The 18,827-nt window shown below is 38.4% G+C and overlaps 2 protein-coding genes across 8 annotated transcripts in view; one reads left to right on the top strand and one right to left on the bottom strand.

Annotated features, from left to right (window-relative positions):
• Positions 1-18,189, bottom strand: part of frmpd1a (FERM and PDZ domain containing 1a) — a 56,123-nt gene extending 37,934 nt beyond the window's left edge. For 2 of the 4 annotated variants that reach the window (XM_025908194.1, XM_003448026.5), the window contains exons 1-2: positions 18,009-18,189; positions 6,784-7,301 (exon numbers count right to left, since the gene is read on the bottom strand). The gene's annotated coding sequence lies outside the window, so the exon portion shown is untranslated. Of the gene's footprint in view, positions 1-6,783; positions 7,811-18,008 lie in introns of those variants that run through there. The other 2 variants (XM_005470051.4, XM_005470050.4) reach the window with 2 other exon arrangements.
• LOC109202383 (uncharacterized) lies at positions 8,304-16,598 on the top strand. 4 transcript variants are annotated; one of them, XM_019359575.2, is made up of 15 exons: positions 8,306-8,774; positions 9,466-9,668; positions 9,823-9,894; positions 10,050-10,283; positions 10,458-10,564; positions 10,696-10,864; positions 11,208-12,294; positions 13,671-13,789; positions 13,878-14,000; positions 14,668-14,733; positions 14,856-14,944; positions 15,609-15,714; positions 15,912-16,017; positions 16,166-16,227; positions 16,322-16,598. In XM_019359575.2, exons 1-15 carry the CDS (start codon positions 8,654-8,656, stop codon positions 16,412-16,414), a joined length of 2,757 nt encoding a protein of 918 aa, XP_019215120.1. In that variant the 5' UTR covers positions 8,306-8,653; the 3' UTR covers positions 16,415-16,598. The 4 variants fall into 4 exon arrangements, 2 of the variants coding, with proteins under 2 accessions (XP_019215120.1, XP_025763981.1); XR_003220545.1 differs by lacking the exon at positions 16,322-16,598 and having other exon boundaries at positions 8,304-8,774; positions 14,872-14,944; positions 15,912-16,010; positions 16,164-16,206; XR_003220544.1 differs by lacking the exon at positions 16,322-16,598 and having other exon boundaries at positions 8,305-8,774; positions 14,872-14,944; positions 16,166-16,201.
• Positions 18,190-18,827: the final 638 nt, after the last annotated feature.

Here is an 18,827-nt window from a genome sequence, read left to right as displayed (position 1 = left end):
ATTAATTTTGTTTCTTTCCTTTCTCCTCTTGACACTGATGAATTATGTTCACACCTCGAAGGGCAGCAGAGGGGACAGAATGGAATTAAGAGTTCACACAATTACAAGGATTGTGTGGAACCGCACGATAGTTAAGTGACACCTTGGGTGACTGTGTAGCATTGTGCATGCAGGTGTGGTTGTGTGTCTCATACGTTTCATGAGAAAACATTCCAACCGTCTGTCCTTGTTCTGCTTTTTGTACAGAGTAGATATGGCACTAATCTAAGAAGCATCGGTTCCCAGATCTCCCTGTCATACACCACCGCCTATGACTCTTCCTGGAAGGATGAACTCCACCTTATGGGTCTGCTTCGGGTCTCCTTCCAGCTGGGTATGCCTAGTGCATCCAAGGGTTCCGAGTGAGATGTTCAAATCACATCAGCAGAGAGTCTACCCTGCAACCCTCTGAAATGGCAGATCTCCTCATATCTACCCAGAAACCTAACTCCTGATCAATCTTAATAATGCCACCAACTGCTTATGGCCAGGGTTAAAAGTAGGAACACAGATCGAAGACTAAAGCAACAGCTGCTCCTTTGGGTTCAGCTCTTCCTTCGCTACAGCTGTCTGCAGTAATGCGGATGCTGTGCTAATCTGTCTGTTAATTTCCAGTCTTCCCCACTCATGAGAAAGTCTCCAAGGTACTTAAAACTCTGCCACTTGGGCAATCCTTCCTTTTCCAGCTGAGATACAAAGCCTTGTGCTTACAGGTGCTAATTCTTATTCCCAGTTGCTGTGCACTTGGTTGCAAACCACATTTTCCTCACAATAATAAACAAGACATGCAATTTACAATAAATGTCTGTTCTACATTCAGGTTGGTACACATGCGCACAGCATGGTGGCTAAATAGTTAGCACAGTTTGCTCAAAGCAAGAAAGTCTCAACCTGAGTTCAAACCCAGGTGGGTCCATTGGATGTAGAGTTTGCATGTCCGCTTGTGCTTGTGTGGATTTTCTCCAGGAATGCTGGTTTATGCTATCTACATCAGGGCAGTCTGACAAAAGAGAATTTTATTCTTAGGACTTCCTTCTTCTGGTTACATAAAGGTTTTTTAAAAAGTTACCATAGAAGGTTACCTAGGGGAATGCATCTTTACCATCACTGCAGGGTTTGAGCCAGTGGTGGGACTTTTTTTCTATACAAAAATACAACTGCTAAAATAACTAATGTGTCTTATTACCTAATGTTGTCATAAAATTACGTCAAAATTTCGAAATAATTAAGAACCAGGATAATGTTATATTATCAATGAACCTGTTCAGCTGATGTTGTTTCACTTATGTATCCGAATTAGGATTTATAGTAAGTTAAATTCTCTGTATAAAAAGGACATGGTCTCTTGCTGGTACAGACTGTAAAGTGTTAAATAAGCTCCCTTGTCACCTATTGTGTGTGTGCAGAGATGTACCTGGGGCAACACAGCTCTGCTGTTCTGTCTGTGCCTCAGAGCTGATGTACTATCAGGTTGACAGCCTCGAAGCTGCCAGTGCTAACAAGCTATCTGATGGCCTATACACAAAGCCAGTATCTATGGTCCCCATCTATTTAATGCACCAGTATTATTTGCTGAGCTAGCCTTACATAAAAGTAAATACAACGAGCGCCAGTGTGCGACAGCCAATATGTGCAGCAGAGCATGTTGACCTTTGCTGTGATATTTAAATAAATGCATCGTTTCTGTTGAACTTCTTGAGAGATAACTGGCCAGATGACCAGCCCTTCTTTTAGAGGAATTTTAGAGAGATTTCTGAGGAAGACAAACATAAGCCACACCAAACTGAGAGAAGGCTTAGATAAACTGCAGTGCAATTTATAAATGTTAAGTCCATTGGCTTTGATTCAGACACATTTATCTTTGAGTTCCACTCTATCAATGAAGTAAAGTTATGTTCCTGACAACTTCTAAAATGGAATACAAGGTTAGACATGAGACAACATGTGTATTCTTATCTACTGAATGCTGCAAAGCCATTTCTGTTTATTTGATAAGCACGTGGTTTTGTGAACTGACCGACTCCATTAGTCCCAAAGAATTATCCGTGAGAAAGCGACAAATAGTGACATCACTTCCTGTTCATGACATCACTTTATGTTGATTATCCACTTAAGCGGGCTGCGTTGGGTAACTTAAGTCCTTTAATGAGGATGATGCTTTTTAAAATGGCTCACCTGAACTTGTCAGTATTTCCTTTTGTTGGTTGGGTCCACCCATTCGAAACAAATATTTACTCTTTACAGTTGCTGTGCCGTTCCCTGTAGACAGCTCAGATGTATAAAAACACTCCACTTTGAATAATATTTTGTTTTTAATGAGTCTATTCCCATAATTATGTAATGTTGTGATTGTGTTGGACTGTGAAGCCTGTCTCAAAAGAGCATCTGCTTATGCCCACCGGCCAAAACACCACTACCACAAGGCAGCAACAGACCTTGAATGCGCCTACATGGTAGTCTAACCAAGGAAGGGAGTAGACAGTAATACACTTCTACAGCACACTATTAAGACTGAACTGCAGGAGAGACCCTCAAAGATCTGGTAGATGAATATTGTGCAACATCAGCTACCATTGATGAGCCACTGCTGATCAATCCATGTAAAAGTTCTCACTTTTCTTCCTTCAAGAAAAGTCGTGATGATGAAAGGCTCATTTCCAGTCATCTTGGGGACAGTTGAAGCAAAAACTGAGCAAGTTTCAGTTTTTCGGAGGGGTGAAAGCACAAAGCTGTACAGAAAATATCATGGTCAAAACGATAAAAAAACTCAAGTGTTGCACCATTATCTTTTTTGTCAGTTATTCCTTTATTGTTGGAAGCCAAATAACGGAAAATTGAATTAATTACCCAGCGCTAACTAACAACTAAGTTAATTTTAAAAGCACTTGATGTGCAAATCAGGCTTCAAGTTACCAGATTATTATTACGCTCTACTGGATAAGAGTGACATCACATCACACTTCTAGCTCATAGGTTGCAGTTTTTATAGAATTGCATAGTATGCGTAGTATTTACATGTAATTTCATTACAAAAAATACCCATGCCATATTATGTATTTTTTTTAAAAATAATTAGTAATTAGATTAGAATTGCATGACTGAAGATTAGTTGATGACATTTTCTTTACATCTTTAAAATATTGTGTCCTGTGCCGCACATTTTTGCAGAAACGGAGGACTATTTAGGAGTAACTACTGCAGTCATGGTTCCTCAGTTTTTTCTTATGTTCTGACTTGCTGTGTTCTTTATCCAAGTCTGAGTTATTATTATGATCGTATTCTAGTTTCTCATTGTTCCGTCATCTGGTTTAGTATTTCCAGTGTTTCCTAGTTTAGTTTTTCATGTTTCTAGTTAGTCTCGTATCTTAGTTATTTCTTGTTCATCTGACTCTTGTGTGTCCTTCCTAGCATCCCATAAATGTAGCAGCTCATGTCTCCATGTTTGCTTACATTTTGTGTATGTCAAGTTTGTGTGTCTTAGTCTGTATCTGTGTTTTAACTTTCTGTTTTATTTCGGTGAGCTTGTGTTCCTTGTGTGCTATTTTGAGTTTTGCTTCCTTTGTCTGATCTGCTATGATTCTGTTCAGCTGTGCCTTGTTTTCCTGAGTTGTCTCAGTTTCCCTGATCGCCCTCCTGTGTCTATCAGAATCCTAGTCTCCTCATGTTTTTTGTCAGAGCATCTATCATGCCTGTTCTCTAACCCTACTGACTCTTACTCCAGCACTTAGTGTCTTGAGTTCTAGTCACTTTAGTATTTACTTTGTTGAGCATTATGCCTTTATTCTGTATCTTTGTTTTCAGCTTTTGTTACATTTATCCTGCCTCCAAGCATCTGCACTTAGTCCAGCTCACAACCCATGACCTGCATACCCCACAGATCTTGATAGTTGTTGCTTGTAACCAACAGGTTTTTTTTGTACTGCCACAAAGCAAAGAACTCGACAGAAAATGTCAGACATACTATTCATGAGTTAACAAAAGTACAACAATAAAAAAAAAAAAATATCTTCACTATAAATGCTTTGAGATGTTTAAACAGAGCTATTATTTATAGAACTTCACTCTTTTTTTCTGGTATGAGATATAGTAATTTGAACCTAATCCAAAGTATTCTAATTACTTAGAAAGAAACAGTCAATTGCATCCTAATGTCAAATATTAATTTGTCCTAATCAGCTGGTTGCATTTCAAACTGCTCTGACCCAACTCTCATCCTGATGTTTGGTGGCTTTTCAGTGCGTCACAGTGTGCGTCTGAGACATGGTGAGTGTGAATATACTGGACAAAACTGTGACATTCAGCCAAAAGTTGAGTGACCTTATGTCTCTAAGCTCAAACATGCAAACATATGCATGTCTGTCAGCTTGCTCTGCCTGTGCTGTAAACTGTCACAAAGTGCTGAAATGCAAATTTTCCCTACTTTTTTTCTACAGCTGTATGACAAGACACAGGAGTGAGTCCTAAGAAAAAGCTTAAAATACTCTTTACTCTTTTTAATGATGTCATGTCATATTTAATTATACTACCGCAGGAAAATAAATTTTTCCATAAATGAGTTCTAAAATGTCATCAGATCTTCTCCTAAAAGAACTAAAAAAAAAACAAATTAAATAAAGAAATCATAAATATTAGATATGGTTATTTATTTATAAAAGAAAATCCAATATTAAATATCTGAGAGAGGCAAATGTAAGCAAATCTCAAGGACTAATGACTAAAAGTGATAATGTTCTTTTTTGTTCATACACCAGCTGTAGGTACATAAACAGGTATAATAGACAATGAGCCATATATTTTATGTTTATGTGCTTTAAAATGAATGGAATGTTATGCTCTGTATATCTTGTTTTGCAGCAGCAATAATATAGTCAACTGTAATCCCACAACTGAAACACCACATCTCATTATGCTAAACTGCCCAGAATCCCAGCAACACTCAAATGAAGATATATGAAGATCATATCTGAGGTAAGAGAAACTTTTACTGACTCAGCAGACAGACAGCTGTCAGCATGTGATCCGCCCTATCCAGTAAGAAATGATGGAAAGCCTCTGATACACTAAAAGCGCTTAGAGAACTACTTCTGCTGTTGCTGGAAAAGTCTTTAATCAGGTGTTTCACACTGAAGCCAAACTGTCTAAAAGGGCCGTCTTTATGGCAGAGGAGATTAGGGTTGACCTAAAACCTTTTAGACCTCATTAGAACAGCCATCCCGAGGTTGAGATTCACCTCTCTGCAGTAAGAAGCTGGGGAGTTTTTCGCTTTCGCCTTCATATTCTCAGATGTTTGGAGAAGCCTTTTGAAAGGATTGATCTCTTTCAACGTTTCAAGTAGCTTAACTACAGCACAATGTGAAGTCAGAAAGACAGCTGAGTTCTGGGAATGAGGGTTCAAAAAGTCCCATCTCGGGCTGAAAATTCATCTCATATTTTTTAGCTGGTTGTACAGATTTAAGGCTCTGGCTGTGAAGGAGGAGCTGAGGGAGATTACATTTGGAACTAAAGCTGAAGAGTGCGCTTCTTCTCAGTATAGGTGAGAAATCTCATTTTAAGCACTTTTTAATGGTTAGAACAGTACTACACACCAAACCTCAATGACAGAATGAAAGTGCCGAAAGGCCTTTGAAGTATCCCCACACACATTTTTGCCTGATCAAGTTTAGGCACGTGTGCACAGAGAGGTTGACGGACACACCCGAGTTTTCACTCGGTATTAAACTTGACAAATAGGCAGCATCAAAAATGTAGTCAAGCCTAAAAATAACATCATAAATTAGTAAAGCCTGGGAGAGCCTTCACAACGGAGCCGGCCCCACAGTCTTCTTCAGTTTCAATCCTGAGCATCAGGGCACGCTTTGTATTAGTGTGTCTGCACGAAACGAATCGATTTTGGGACACTGAGTCCGGCAGCAGCAGCAGACTGTGCCACCTATAAGCCAGTGGCATCAGCCCAGTCTCTGTGAAGGCTGAAGCATGATGCAGCAAAATATCTGGAAACACGACTTACTGTAAAATGCATGTAGCTGTGTGTGTGTGTGTGTGTGTGTGTGTGTGTTTCTGGTTGCAGTGAGGCATTAGTAAAACACATTTTCATTTCACACAGACTATGCACTATTAGTCTATTCATCAATTCTTTAGCAGCAGTTGAACACAGAGACTAAGCGACTCCCAGTGCTTTAAAAGCAGCCTGGGAATGTCTCTTTAATGAATGGAGTGGAACATGTGGAACATTAGGGACGCCTTCCAGCCCTTTCTACACAGTCTACATCTCAGATTGTTGCTGAAGCTTAAAAAAAATCCCTCATCCACCTGCCTCCGCCCCTCCATCATCTGACTGAGATGGATTTAACCAAGTGAGGCTGTGAATGGGTGCCATCTTTCACCTCCACTCTTAAAGCTGCGTGTGTTTTAAGGGGAAAGATCAGAGGAAGTTAATGAGACTTCTAAATGTGGCAGATTAACTTTTCTAATTAAGAACACGAATTGAAAATTAAACCTTTACTTTTCTTTGCACCGTGAAACTAGCAGGTTAACAATAAGCAAGTTTATTTTATTTTTTTTCTTATTTGATTTTAAAACAAATGTCAAGCCAACTGAGCCAAAGCACCGACTTATTTGCTTCGAGAGCTTGCGCTCATGCACGTAAGGGAAATAAAGGTAATATCGGTGCACAGAAATCTGTTTCTACCACTTCTATGTGTGCTCAGTGTTCATCCTGGTTGGCTGTAGGTGTAAAGACCTTACCGAGTAGCGGGTTTCCGCTCTCTAATCCCCTCCTGAGCGCAGGGCGGGCCGTCCCGACCGTCCTGTACGTGGAACAACTTCGAAAAGCGCCGCAAAAAACCCCGCCGCACCTCGAAGAAGTGCAGTTAATCCATATCACCTGGGTGTGGGCAACGAGAGGCTCGAAATCCCCCACAGAAAGCAAAAGTTGCGCTTGACGAAAGTCCCCGCGCAGGTGAGCGCGTGTGATGCGGATGGGGTGAGGCGAGCGCAGCTTAAGGGACGGTAATCCTCTCTCTCTGTCTCTCTCTTTCTCTCTCCCCCCTCTCTCTGTCTCTCTCGTTCTCTCTCCCCCCTCTCTCTGTCTCTCTCTTTCTCTCTCCCCCCTCTCTCTGTCTCTCTCTTTCTCTCTCTGTCTCTCTCTCACTCTCTCTCTCAAACACTCACAGGAACTTTCAGCAGTGATGTCAGACTCCGACATTAACGACAAAACAAACAGCGAAGAAACGTACGGCGCGAGCTCCCTCTTGTTTGCACACCTGTGTTGTGCCAAAGTAGTTACCCCCGTCAAAAATTGTTTCCCCATCCACGAGAGCGCGCAAAGTAGGAGGAGCCACTTGCCCAGCTCCGTTCTGTACGCTACTTGTCACTGATCTGCAGTCGACGCAATAAAGAGTAAAAGCTGGAAAACGGCAGGCTCGATTAATTTAATATTAGTTTCGTGACATTGTAATGTGCCGTGTGGAAGACAATTTACATTAAACTGTACACTGAAATAACCTGCTGGGAATACTTTGTCTAGAAAAATACTTTGATACTATAATACTGTAAAACCAGACGCGATCATGGAAACACGTCGCTCTCCGGTGAATTTACACTCGGTTTACATTTTGTAGCCAAGCTATCACGAAGGAGTTTATTTGCGAAATCAATCACAGTATAACCAATAACTACAGTAACGTTGGAGAGGGTTTCTTCACAGCAAAAGTTATGGAGGGATACAGATTTTATCAGGCTGTGTGGCATCGGCTGCCAAAATGTGTGCCCCCCCCATCTGTAATATTGGCTTTGCTATCACAAAGGGTATATTTGAAAAATAAGTCACAGTATAACCAATAAGTACAGTAACTTTGGAGAGGATTTCTCCTTCACAGCAAAAGTTATGGAGGGATACAAAATTTATCAGGCTGTGTGGCATCGGCTGCCAAAATGTGTGCCCCCCCCATCTGTAATCCATATTGGCTTTGCTATCACAAAGGGTATATTTGAAAAATAAGTCACAGTATAACCAATAAGTACAGTAACTTTGGAGAGGATTTCTCCTTCACAGCAAAAGTTATGGAGGGATACAAAATTTATCAGGCTGTGTGGCATCGGCTGCCAAAATGTGTGCCCCCCCCATCTGTAATCCATATTGGCTTTGCTATCACAAAGGGTATATTTGCAAAATAAGTCACAGTATAACCAATAAGTACAGTAACTTTGGAGAGGATTTCTTCTTCACAGCAAAAGTTATAGAGGGATACAAAATTTATCAGGCTGTGTGGCCTCGGCTGCCAAAATGTGTGCCCCCCCCATCAATAATGCACATTGGCAGAGTTTTTCTTTGTAAATAAATAAAATTTAAAACAACATTTAAATATATATATATCGTCTTTGTAAGTCACAGGGCTTTTCAAAATTTTGCAAGTTAGTTTTGGCCAACCTTTCGTAGGCCTACTCGACTCCGACATTGTCAAATTTTTCCAAAATCTCTGGTCACGTGGGTTTTCCTCATCAATTATGCAAATTAGCTCACGTTGTGCGCACGAACCGAAAAACAGAGTGGCTCTGAACTAACTAGAAGATTACTTTACAATTTGTTTTCGAAAATAACAAACACCACAAGAGAATGGAACCAGACGAGTACAAGATTTTGGTTGCATATAAACTGAAAGGCGAGTATCCAGCGCTTTTCACGAAGAAAGAGAAGTTTCTTCTCCGAAGAAAAGCTGCTATTTACGACATTGAAGGTAATAACAGCAACTTCGTAGCGTTTATAAATGTCATCAATACATATATATTAACACATATACAAAGGCATAATGTGTAGTCTTAATTTGCACTAACCGATTTAATTAGCTTGACCTTTCTTTGACCTAGTTAACCCCGGTTAATAGGCACATGGGCGTTTATTAAAGTAAAAGTTTTAAGGTTTGCTATTAAGAAGACAGCGTTAACTAAGAACTGTTTTTGTCCTTTTATAGCTTAACTACAATATATTACGTCGTAATTACTTTTGGAGTGGTATGTGCCACACCCTTTTACGCAGGTGTACCCACTGTTATGTCTTTATGTCTTTAAATTACATATGTGGAAAATTACGGACAGCAGGAAATTTGGAATTAAACTACTTTGAATTGATATTTGTACAAAAGATAACTCCATGATATCTGAAGGCCATTAGTTATAATGACTTTACACATCCATCACTTTGTTTAGTATCACTAATACAGTCTTGTGAGTGGCATAATCTTTTTGGCTTCTGAAGTAGTCATACTGTCATAACTATAGAGAACCAGTCCAATAGTCACCCCCAAATTATATCACATACATAATTGATTCATTACATTGAAGATGTATTGTCATGACTTTTACCACATATAGACCTGTCATGGTTTAAACAGCTATAATAAACTTTTCTATTTTCTTGTTTATGTTTAGGGGAGCAGCTGTTTTACTGGCGCTACAAAGGCACAGACAAAACCATAAAGACAACGGTAGTCTGTGGGGCTGATGAGGCAAACACAATTTTTTCAGATTTTCATGCCAGTCCTACTGGGGCCCATTGCGGGCAAACAAAAACAAGAGAAGCCATTTCAAAGCGGTTCTACTGGCCAGGGATGTCAGTGGACATCAATAATTGGGTGGGTACTCCAAAACAAACTCTATGTAATTCGACTACAGCTAATTTATTTTAAGAGGAACACAGCAATGTTTCTGTATCTCTCATAATAAGTTATGTAAACCTTGATCATCAACTCTTGTGTTTCTTATTGAATTGCTTTTATTTTTGATTAGGTTTCCCAATGTGCACTTTGCCAGGCAAGTGCTGCAACAATTAAAAAACCAGCGGAATACATTCCGATAAAGGTTAGTCATCGACCACAGCAAATAATCACATTTAATCACACAATGTTTTCATTGCTTAGAAACCTACTGATTATATACTTGAAAAAATTATAACAGTAGACTAGCATTCTGTGTAATTTCAGTATTATTAACTTAACTATGATTTTATTTTTAAGGTCTCTCAGCCATTTGAACTGGTTGGGATGGACCTTATTGGAAAACTTACTGAAACCAACAATGGACATCAATACATATGTGTTTTTATTGATTATTTTACAAAATGGCCACAAGCATACCCTTTAAAGTCAAAATCAGCCGGGGAAGTGACAAACTGTCTCATAAAATTTGTCCACCAGTTCGAAGCCCCCAAAAGGATTCTTACTGACCAAGGCAAAGAATTTGTCAATTCTGTAAGTACTTTAGTCTTTGGCAAAAATATGTGAACTCATATTTGAATAATTTTTTGAAAATGGTTAATTTTCTGGTCTTTATAAATCTGTTTTTGAGATATTAGTATGACAGCTGTTTATTTAAATTCTTATTGTAATGTGCTTATAGTCAGTGTATATAACTTTCTTTTGCAGCTCAACAAAAGGGTTTGCGGATTGTTAAAAATTAAAAGAAGCCTCTGCTCCCCCTATCACCCACAAACAAATGGGCTGGTGGAGAAAATGAATGGCACCATCCAGAGGTAAATTCTTGGAGTACATGTTATACATTTATGGGGTTCCCTTCAACCAAAACATGAATGCATGACATTAAACTATTAAAAAATGTAAATGATCTTTCATATGAATGTCTTCTATGTGCTTTCATTGTCAGAGCCCTGTGTAAAGTCGTTGGCGACCAACCAGAAATGTGGGATGAGTATCTGGATGCTGTAATGTTTGGACTCAGAACTAAAAAACAAGTGACCACCAAATACTCACCTTATTACCTAATGTTTGGCAGAGAGGCTCGCTATCCTTCCGAAATCCCAGAAGAGTTCATGGTATGTCTTTCTGTCTGTGACAAACTACACGGAAATCCCACACAACGAAACTTTTTTAGTTTTTGAGGCAGAGGCAGATCAGTTTCAATGGATGCTATGTCACCGCCATAAAAGCACTACACCATTGAATATTTTTATGGATTGTTCAAACCCTCAATAACAGTTTTCTTCATGTCCAATCAATCCCAAGATACACTGAAGCTTTGCCAGAAATACATTGTGTCTTAAAACCTTACCAAAGACACTTAATGTAAATTTTCACTGTATTTCTCAGTTCTTTTATGTACTATCTGTGTATCTTACACAAATTATAGTAATGATAGACATGTCTTTTGATTCAAAGGTTGATGAGAGTGTGGAAGACATTGTGGGGCAGGAGGAGCTGTCGGAAGACATTCAAAAGCATCAAAAGCTGTTGGAACTGGTGAAGGACAATGTGGTCAAAGCTCAGGAAAAAACAAAGGGCAAAATAAAAATGATGACGAGAGATGTCGTCTTCAAAGTTGGTGACAAAGTTTTAAGAGCTAACATAAGAAGTCAGCAGAGGAAAGGGGGAAAACTTGAAGCAAACTTTTTAGGCCCTTACATTATTACAGCAATCCAAGGTAAAAGTGCAGATCTTCAGGATTCCAATGGGACAATCATTCCAAAAGTAAATATTGACCAACTAAAGTTAAGCAAAGACAGCATGCCAAGAGTGCCACACCGGGGTTCAAAGAAAACAGCAGCCACATTACCAACAGCACAACCAGGTCCAGCAGCACCACAAGCTGCAGCAGCACCAGCATCTGCTCTAGCTTCACAGGCTACAGCAGCACCAGTGGCGGTAGCACCACCACCACCTCCTCCTAGAGCTACACAGCCTACAGCACCAATGGCATCACTTACATCACTATCGGTTCAAACACAACATCCATCTCCAGTTCCACAAGGTATAGCAATAACGGTATCAGATCCAGAGTCAGGAGCAACAGCACAGAAAGAGAACGAACCAGCCACAAGTGCTACAGCACCAGAATATGCTACAGCTGTACAAACCGAATCCCAAACAGCAGCAGACCCAGCCTCAAAGACCATAACAGCAGACCAGGCCTCACAAACCACAACAGCAGACCAGGCCTCACAAACCACAACAGCAGACCCAGCCTCACAAACCACAACAGCAGACCAGGCCTCACAAACCACAACGGCAGCAGACCCAGCATCACAGACCACAACGGCAGCAGACCCATCCTCACAGACCACAGCTCCAAATGCTACAACCACACAAGCCTCAGCTCCACAGATTACAGCCCAGCAATCTACAGCACAAACCATGGAAGCAACAGTTCCACTTGTGACACCAGCCCCAGCAACAGCCACACAAGCTAGCCCTGCACCACCTCCAGCATCACCCTCTCAGAGATACACTGAACCTGTTGCAGAGAAATGTAAATAAATATAATATTTTTTTATTTTTTAAAAAAGGACTTTTGTTCCTATGACAGTGTTTGTTTCAGTACTCTGTAGATCATGGCATAGCAAATTTTACACCTTTAAAAAGATTTTTTTAGGTATATTTCCTAACAGAATATTTAAATTTAACAATATGTTAATGCTTTAAAAAAAAAACCTTCATGGGGCAAAACATTATAGAAAACTTGTAAAAGGATGTAAGCCACATGTGTAAAATTACACAAATGAAAAAGTGAGTCCTTCAAAACTGTGAATCTTTCTTTTGTTGTTGTGGAACCCAGAATGTTAATGATTGATATTGTACATCTGATGTACACTAAGAGTGAAAAGTTTGGACACACCTTCATTTTAATGTTGCTTCTTAATTTCCTTGTCTATTTTGTAGATTCATTGTTGATTAGAACTCGAGGCATCAAAACTATGAATGGACACATATGGAGCACTAACCCTAACACAAATGATGTAGTAAACCAAAAAATATGAAAGAACCAAAAATATTTTTTATATCTTAGATTCTTCAAATTAGCCACCCTTTGCTTTGATCACTGCTTTGCACACTCTAGGCCTTCTGTCAGTGAGCTTCATGGGGTAGTCACATAAGATGATTGTCACTGCATGAAAAGCATGAACACACAGAAAAACACTGAATGGGAAGGTGTGTCCCTAATTTTGACTAGTAGTGTATGTTCTTCATTTTCTTCTTTTCTGAAATTGCTGTCATATATGCTGTTAGTGACATAGAATGCCCACTACAAGCAGTATATTAATGTTGTGATGATGACTGCCTGCCAGCAATAGTTCGAAAGATCAAATACTCTTTAAGAAGCTGCTTTTAACAGCCCAGAAATTGACACTCTATTTTAAAGACAATAAAACTAGTTTTGGAGGAGAAAAATAACATTTTTCCAGAAATGGTTATGTAATAGTAAAGGCCACAGGTGCAAGCCTTGAGCCTGAGTATTTTAAAACATATTCATGTAGCTTCAACTAAACATAATTTTAAAAAATTGTTGTAATAGGTGTTTCTGCTGGAAAAAAAATTTGATAGGGGGCAAGAGCATTTCTATTGCTATGTATTTAAATTCCTTTTCTTTTATTAATATGAATTTATTTAAATTTCTTTAGAGGACATTGTAAGTGTAACTTTACCCCCAAATAAAAGCAAATTTAAGTGCTCTTTTTTTTCTACAAAATACAATGTTAAACCATGTGCCCATTTTATCAGCGTCTTAAAAGTATTTACCCTGAAACACGCCTTTTGTCAGAAAACTACATAAGAAATTATGCATTTTAAATTTTGATTTACATTTAGTCCTGATGACTTGTCTCTTTTTCTCATTACTTTTTGTAGATATAATGGATGCCTGGGCTGGAAAGAGTCCTCACGTTCTACTCTCCAAAATTGGTGCTTACAAATTATTCTACTGGGATATCCAACAAATTGGTCCGGACATGGAGTTGGAAAGTGAGGTACAGTGATCTTTACTGACAACAATGCAACTATCAGTGTTTTATTGCTTGACAACAGTTAAAAAATGTTTACATTTTGTATTCGCAGTCTATTAATGCATATCTTGCGATCATGGTGAGACAATGCAATCGCCATAATTCAGCCAAAGCAGCATTCATTGATTCATTTTCAATGACTGCCATTTGGAAGAGAAAAGCTCCAAGACTCAAGGTAGGTATCTCTAGAAAGAATCTTGTGTGTATTGTTTAAGTACCTCAGATCATATCCACATCCAGATTTAGATTGGATAACAGCTTATGGAGAAAGAACGAATTGAGACTGGGGTTAGTAGATGTGGATAGTTTATTAGACTTGCCAGTTCTCTTTTGTTCTCTACTTGTCTGGTTTCCTCCTTTTTTGTACACACTCCAATCAATGCTTGATTTGAGATTTGCAAACATTTGGGCTAATATCTCTTTTGAAATCATCAACACTGCTTCATCTCTTTAATAGGTACCTTTTTATTCTCAAGTGATTCATACGTCACTGTTAAAGAGGCTTAATAAAGCATTACACATTATTTTGCAGATGGCACAATGATCGCATTGAAAATGAGTGAAAATGAACTCCATGTCCAAAGAAAATCCTTAGAAAGAGCTTTATTAGTCTTGGAGGAAGTAATGTGCAAAACCACTTATAAAAAATATAAGATAGTCCAGCTTCTTGCACAGTTTAAAGAAATGAGGGATGAATCATGGCTGTCACAGAGTACTTTATAAGTGGATGATATATAATATATCATAAATTGCTTTAATAAAAAGGACTCTAAACAACATGTTATTGCATTTCTTTTTTTATGTCTGAAGTTAATATTTTTATTCTTTTGTTTCAATTTAAGATCAAACCCATGGAGCATGAAGTGATTCTGGGAATTGTAAATGAACATCATCACTGGACATTAGTGGTAAACAAAATAATTGCATTTACAATATTCATCAAATCAGTTTTATAAGAAAAATGCATGGCATGCAGATAATCTTAAGTCTTGAATTATTACATGTAATTCTCCACATAATTTTACTGTAGGTCATTTACCCACAAGAAAAGAAGTCGCTGTATCTTGATCCACTCGGAGAAACTAAACAAGGTATCCAAAATTGTTTGGAATCAACAAGGTAAGGATAACTGCTCAAATTTATTTCGACCCTTTATTAAACTCTTTGTTGCTTTTGTTATTTTTGTGTTTATTATGACAATTACAAGTATGATGTCAATCAAAAATAAATGGTACTCAGAATTAAAAAACTAGCAGCAACAGGTTTAAATTTTTGTGTTCGTCTTCTGATATTGTGGTGTTATGGGTTAATTTTGCCTTTAAAGAGAAGTCTCCCCATGTTTCAATGTTTATTTGAGGACCTGATGTCTGTATGAGATGATGTTTTTACATTAGAAAATATAGCACGGGGATATTAATGTTTAGTAGTTGCATAAAGTGTTGCGGAGGTTTAGCACTAAAACATCAGACAAATGTCTAAAATAATTTCACATAGGTTATACATGTGTGAATTTCATCTTTGCTTCTCCTCCACATCTCTTCAAAGTGTACTGTGTAAGTGATTGATTTCTATATCATGGGAGGAAATAGGAAAATAAAAGCACAAGTAATTGTCCACGAAAATGCGTTGTAGACTTTTAAAAAGTAATGATTTTAACAAAACAGTGTGGTCAGTGTTCTTAACTTGATGTTCAACAGACACTTAAGCTCTCCATACTGTTCATCTTTTTGTGTCACCAAAATTTTAAAACATGTTATTTGTTTTTATTGTACTTGTCTTTCAGGGCATTCATGCGAAAAAAAGGATGCAACGTCTCAAGATGGACTTGTGACACAGTCAAACACCCAAAACAATTGGACGCTACCTCATGTGGAGTCTTTGCATTGAAAGTACGAGTCTTAACCGTAATACATACATATATACAACAATATTGGAAATGTTGTGTTGTAATAAATGTTAATGACAGGAAAAGGAATATAAGATAATTACACAAAAAAAGAAAGAAATTGATTCACAGCAAACAAATTTCTATAAAATAACATTTACGATATTAGCCTATTTAGTCATCTTAGAATCTCTTTTTCAGTTTGCTGAAAAGATCTTGCAAAAAGAGTCAATAGACTTTCCGTCTACAAAAAAGGCCATAAACACACACAGGCTGCAAATTGCCACCACTCTCCTCCTAGAGACAGGTAACTCATTTTCCACAATTCAGTGTTCTGAAATCATGAATATTTTCATCATGATAGCTGTAGAAACAAACCATATAGTTGTTTGAATGAAGTAATAAGTGCAGTAGGTAGTATACTCTATGTGCTATTTTTTCACTTTTTAAAACAGATGACTTGACAAACATCTGTCTTTTCTGCGGCGAAGAAGAGCATGAAACTGACAACAAATGGGTAATGTCATCATGAAAGACTGCTAAATGTTATGATCAATTCCCGTAAATGAAATTTTAACATTGGGATTTATAATTATTTATTTTTTTTACAGATTCAGTGTGAGATGTGTTTGCGGTGGTTCCACCAGCTCTGCGTGAAAAGCCCACCACCAGAAGACGTGTTTATTTGTTTCGCTTGTACATAGTTGACACTAAAGGTGCACAGCTAGTGTTCTTATGGCACACATTGTTGAGAACACACATATCGACATATATATATATGTAGATGTTAAATTAAGAAGTCTAAAAAAAGAAAATGGTCTCCAAAGTTACTGTAGTTATTAGTTATACTGTGATTTATTTTGCAAATAAACTCTTTCGTGATAGCAACGCCAATGTGCATTATTGATGGGGGGGGGCACACATTTTGGCAGCCGATGCCACACAGCCTGATAAATTTTGTATCCCTCCATAACTTTTGCTTTGAAGGAGAAATCCTCTCCAAAGTTACTGTACTTATTGGTTATACTGTGACTTATTTTGCAAATAAACCCTTTGTGATAGCAAAGCCAATATGGATTACAGATAGGGGGGGCACACATTTTGGCAGCCGATGCCACACAGCCTGATAAATTTTGTACCCCTCCATAACTTTTGCTGTGAAGAAGAAATCCTCTCCAAAGTTACTGTACTTATTGGTCATACTGTGACTTATTTTGCAAATATACCCTTTGTGATAGCAAAGCCAATATGGATTAAAGATAGGGGGGCACACATTTTGGCAGCCGATGCCACACAGCCTGATAAATTTTGTATCCCTCCATAACTTTTGCTGTGAAGGAGAAATCCTCTCCAAAGTTACTGTACTTATTGGTTATACTGTGACTTATTTTGCAAATATACCCTTTGTGATAGCAAAGCCAATATGGATTACAGATAGGGGGGGCACACATTTTGGCAGCCGAGGCCACACAGCCTGATAAATTTTGTACCCCTCCATAACTTTTGCTGTGAAGAAGAAATCCTCTCCAAAGTTACTGTACTTATTGGTTATACTGTGACTTATTTTGCAAATATACCCTTTGTGATAGGAAAGCCAATATGGATTACAGATGGGGGGGCACACATTTTGGCAGCCGATGCCACACAGCCTGATAAATTTTGTATCCCTCCATAACTTTTGCTGTGAAGGAGAAATCCTCTCCAAAGTTACTGTACTTATTGGTTATACTGTGACTTATTTTGCAAATATACCCTTTGTGATAGGAAAGCCAATATGGATTACAGATGGGGGGGGCACACATTTTGGCAGCCGATGCCACACAGCCTGATAAAATCTGTATCCCTCCATAACTTTTGCTGTGAAGAAACCCTCTCCAACGTTACTGTAGTTATTGGTTATACTGTGATTGATTTCGCAAATAAACTCCTTCGTGATAGCTTGGCTACAAAATGTAAACCGAGTGTAAATTCACCGGAGAGCGACGTGTTTCCATGATCGCGTCTGGTTTTACAGTATTATAGTATCAAAGTATTTTTCTAGACAAAGTATTCCCAGCAGGTTATTTCAGTGTACAGTTTAATGTAAATTGTCTTCCACACGGCACATTACAATGTCACGAAACTAATATTAAATTAATCGAGCCTGCCGTTTTCCAGCTTTTACTCTTTATTGCGTCGACTGCAGATCAGTGACAAGTAGCGTACAGAACGGAGCTGGGCAAGTGGCTCCTCCTACTTTGCGCGCTCTCGTGGATGGGGAAACAATTTTTGACGGGGGTAACTACTTTGGCACAACACCTGCATCTCTTTGTATCTTTTGTCCGCTTGCGCGCATCCAGTGCTGCCATACAAATATGCCGAATGCTGATATACAAACAGGGCGGGTTTCACTGGGTTCAAACAATCACAGAAAACCTTCCTGTGCTTTATTTAAACTGAGGAGCCACACACCACACACGATCAGCTGGCTTAAAATAAGAAAGAAGTAGTGGAGATAACTAAATTGTCCTCTTTCGCCCTCTGCTGGCGTTTGTGTTGCACTTTTGCACGTTTGTATCTCACCTCCTGAAATATCCGAGGCTAGATTTGCATGTTGTATTTAATCTTTTCATTTCCACCTGTTTTGTTAAGTATCCCCACACAGCAGTAGCTCTACTGCTATAAAATCCCAAAAATAAACAGCCTCTGTGGCTCACGTGTCCAAATTACAGTATTACAAATTACAGTATTAGCAGCTGGACAACCTAAAGGGACTTTAAGTAACAATATCAATATGTTATGAAAAATATTAATATGTTATGGTGCATTTTAATGTAGTAAGCAAGTCAGGTGACAGATACAGTAGTAAGACGTATGTATAGCTGTGTATAGAGTCTTGAAGACTCCATACCTCTACTGTGGGAATAATTGTGTGTTTTGATGGTGCATATGGAGAGGGCAGGTTTAAAAAAATCCATCTAAATTCTCCCATTTGTTGAATCTGAAAGCCATAGAATTTTATTTGTTTGTTTTCATCAAACCAGTCACTTCACACATTATGGATGAAGGGATAGAAATATTTCATAGCGGGATAATGGCAATGACTCAGAACCACTTTGTGCTAATTTGAATGCTATT

This window comes from Oreochromis niloticus, linkage group LG6, assembly GCF_001858045.2.
Source record: "Oreochromis niloticus isolate F11D_XX linkage group LG6, O_niloticus_UMD_NMBU, whole genome shotgun sequence".
NCBI lineage: Eukaryota > Metazoa > Chordata > Actinopteri > Cichliformes > Cichlidae > Oreochromis > Oreochromis niloticus.
Note: the sequence above shows the minus strand (reverse complement) of the source record. Positions and strands in the feature narration are given on the sequence as shown.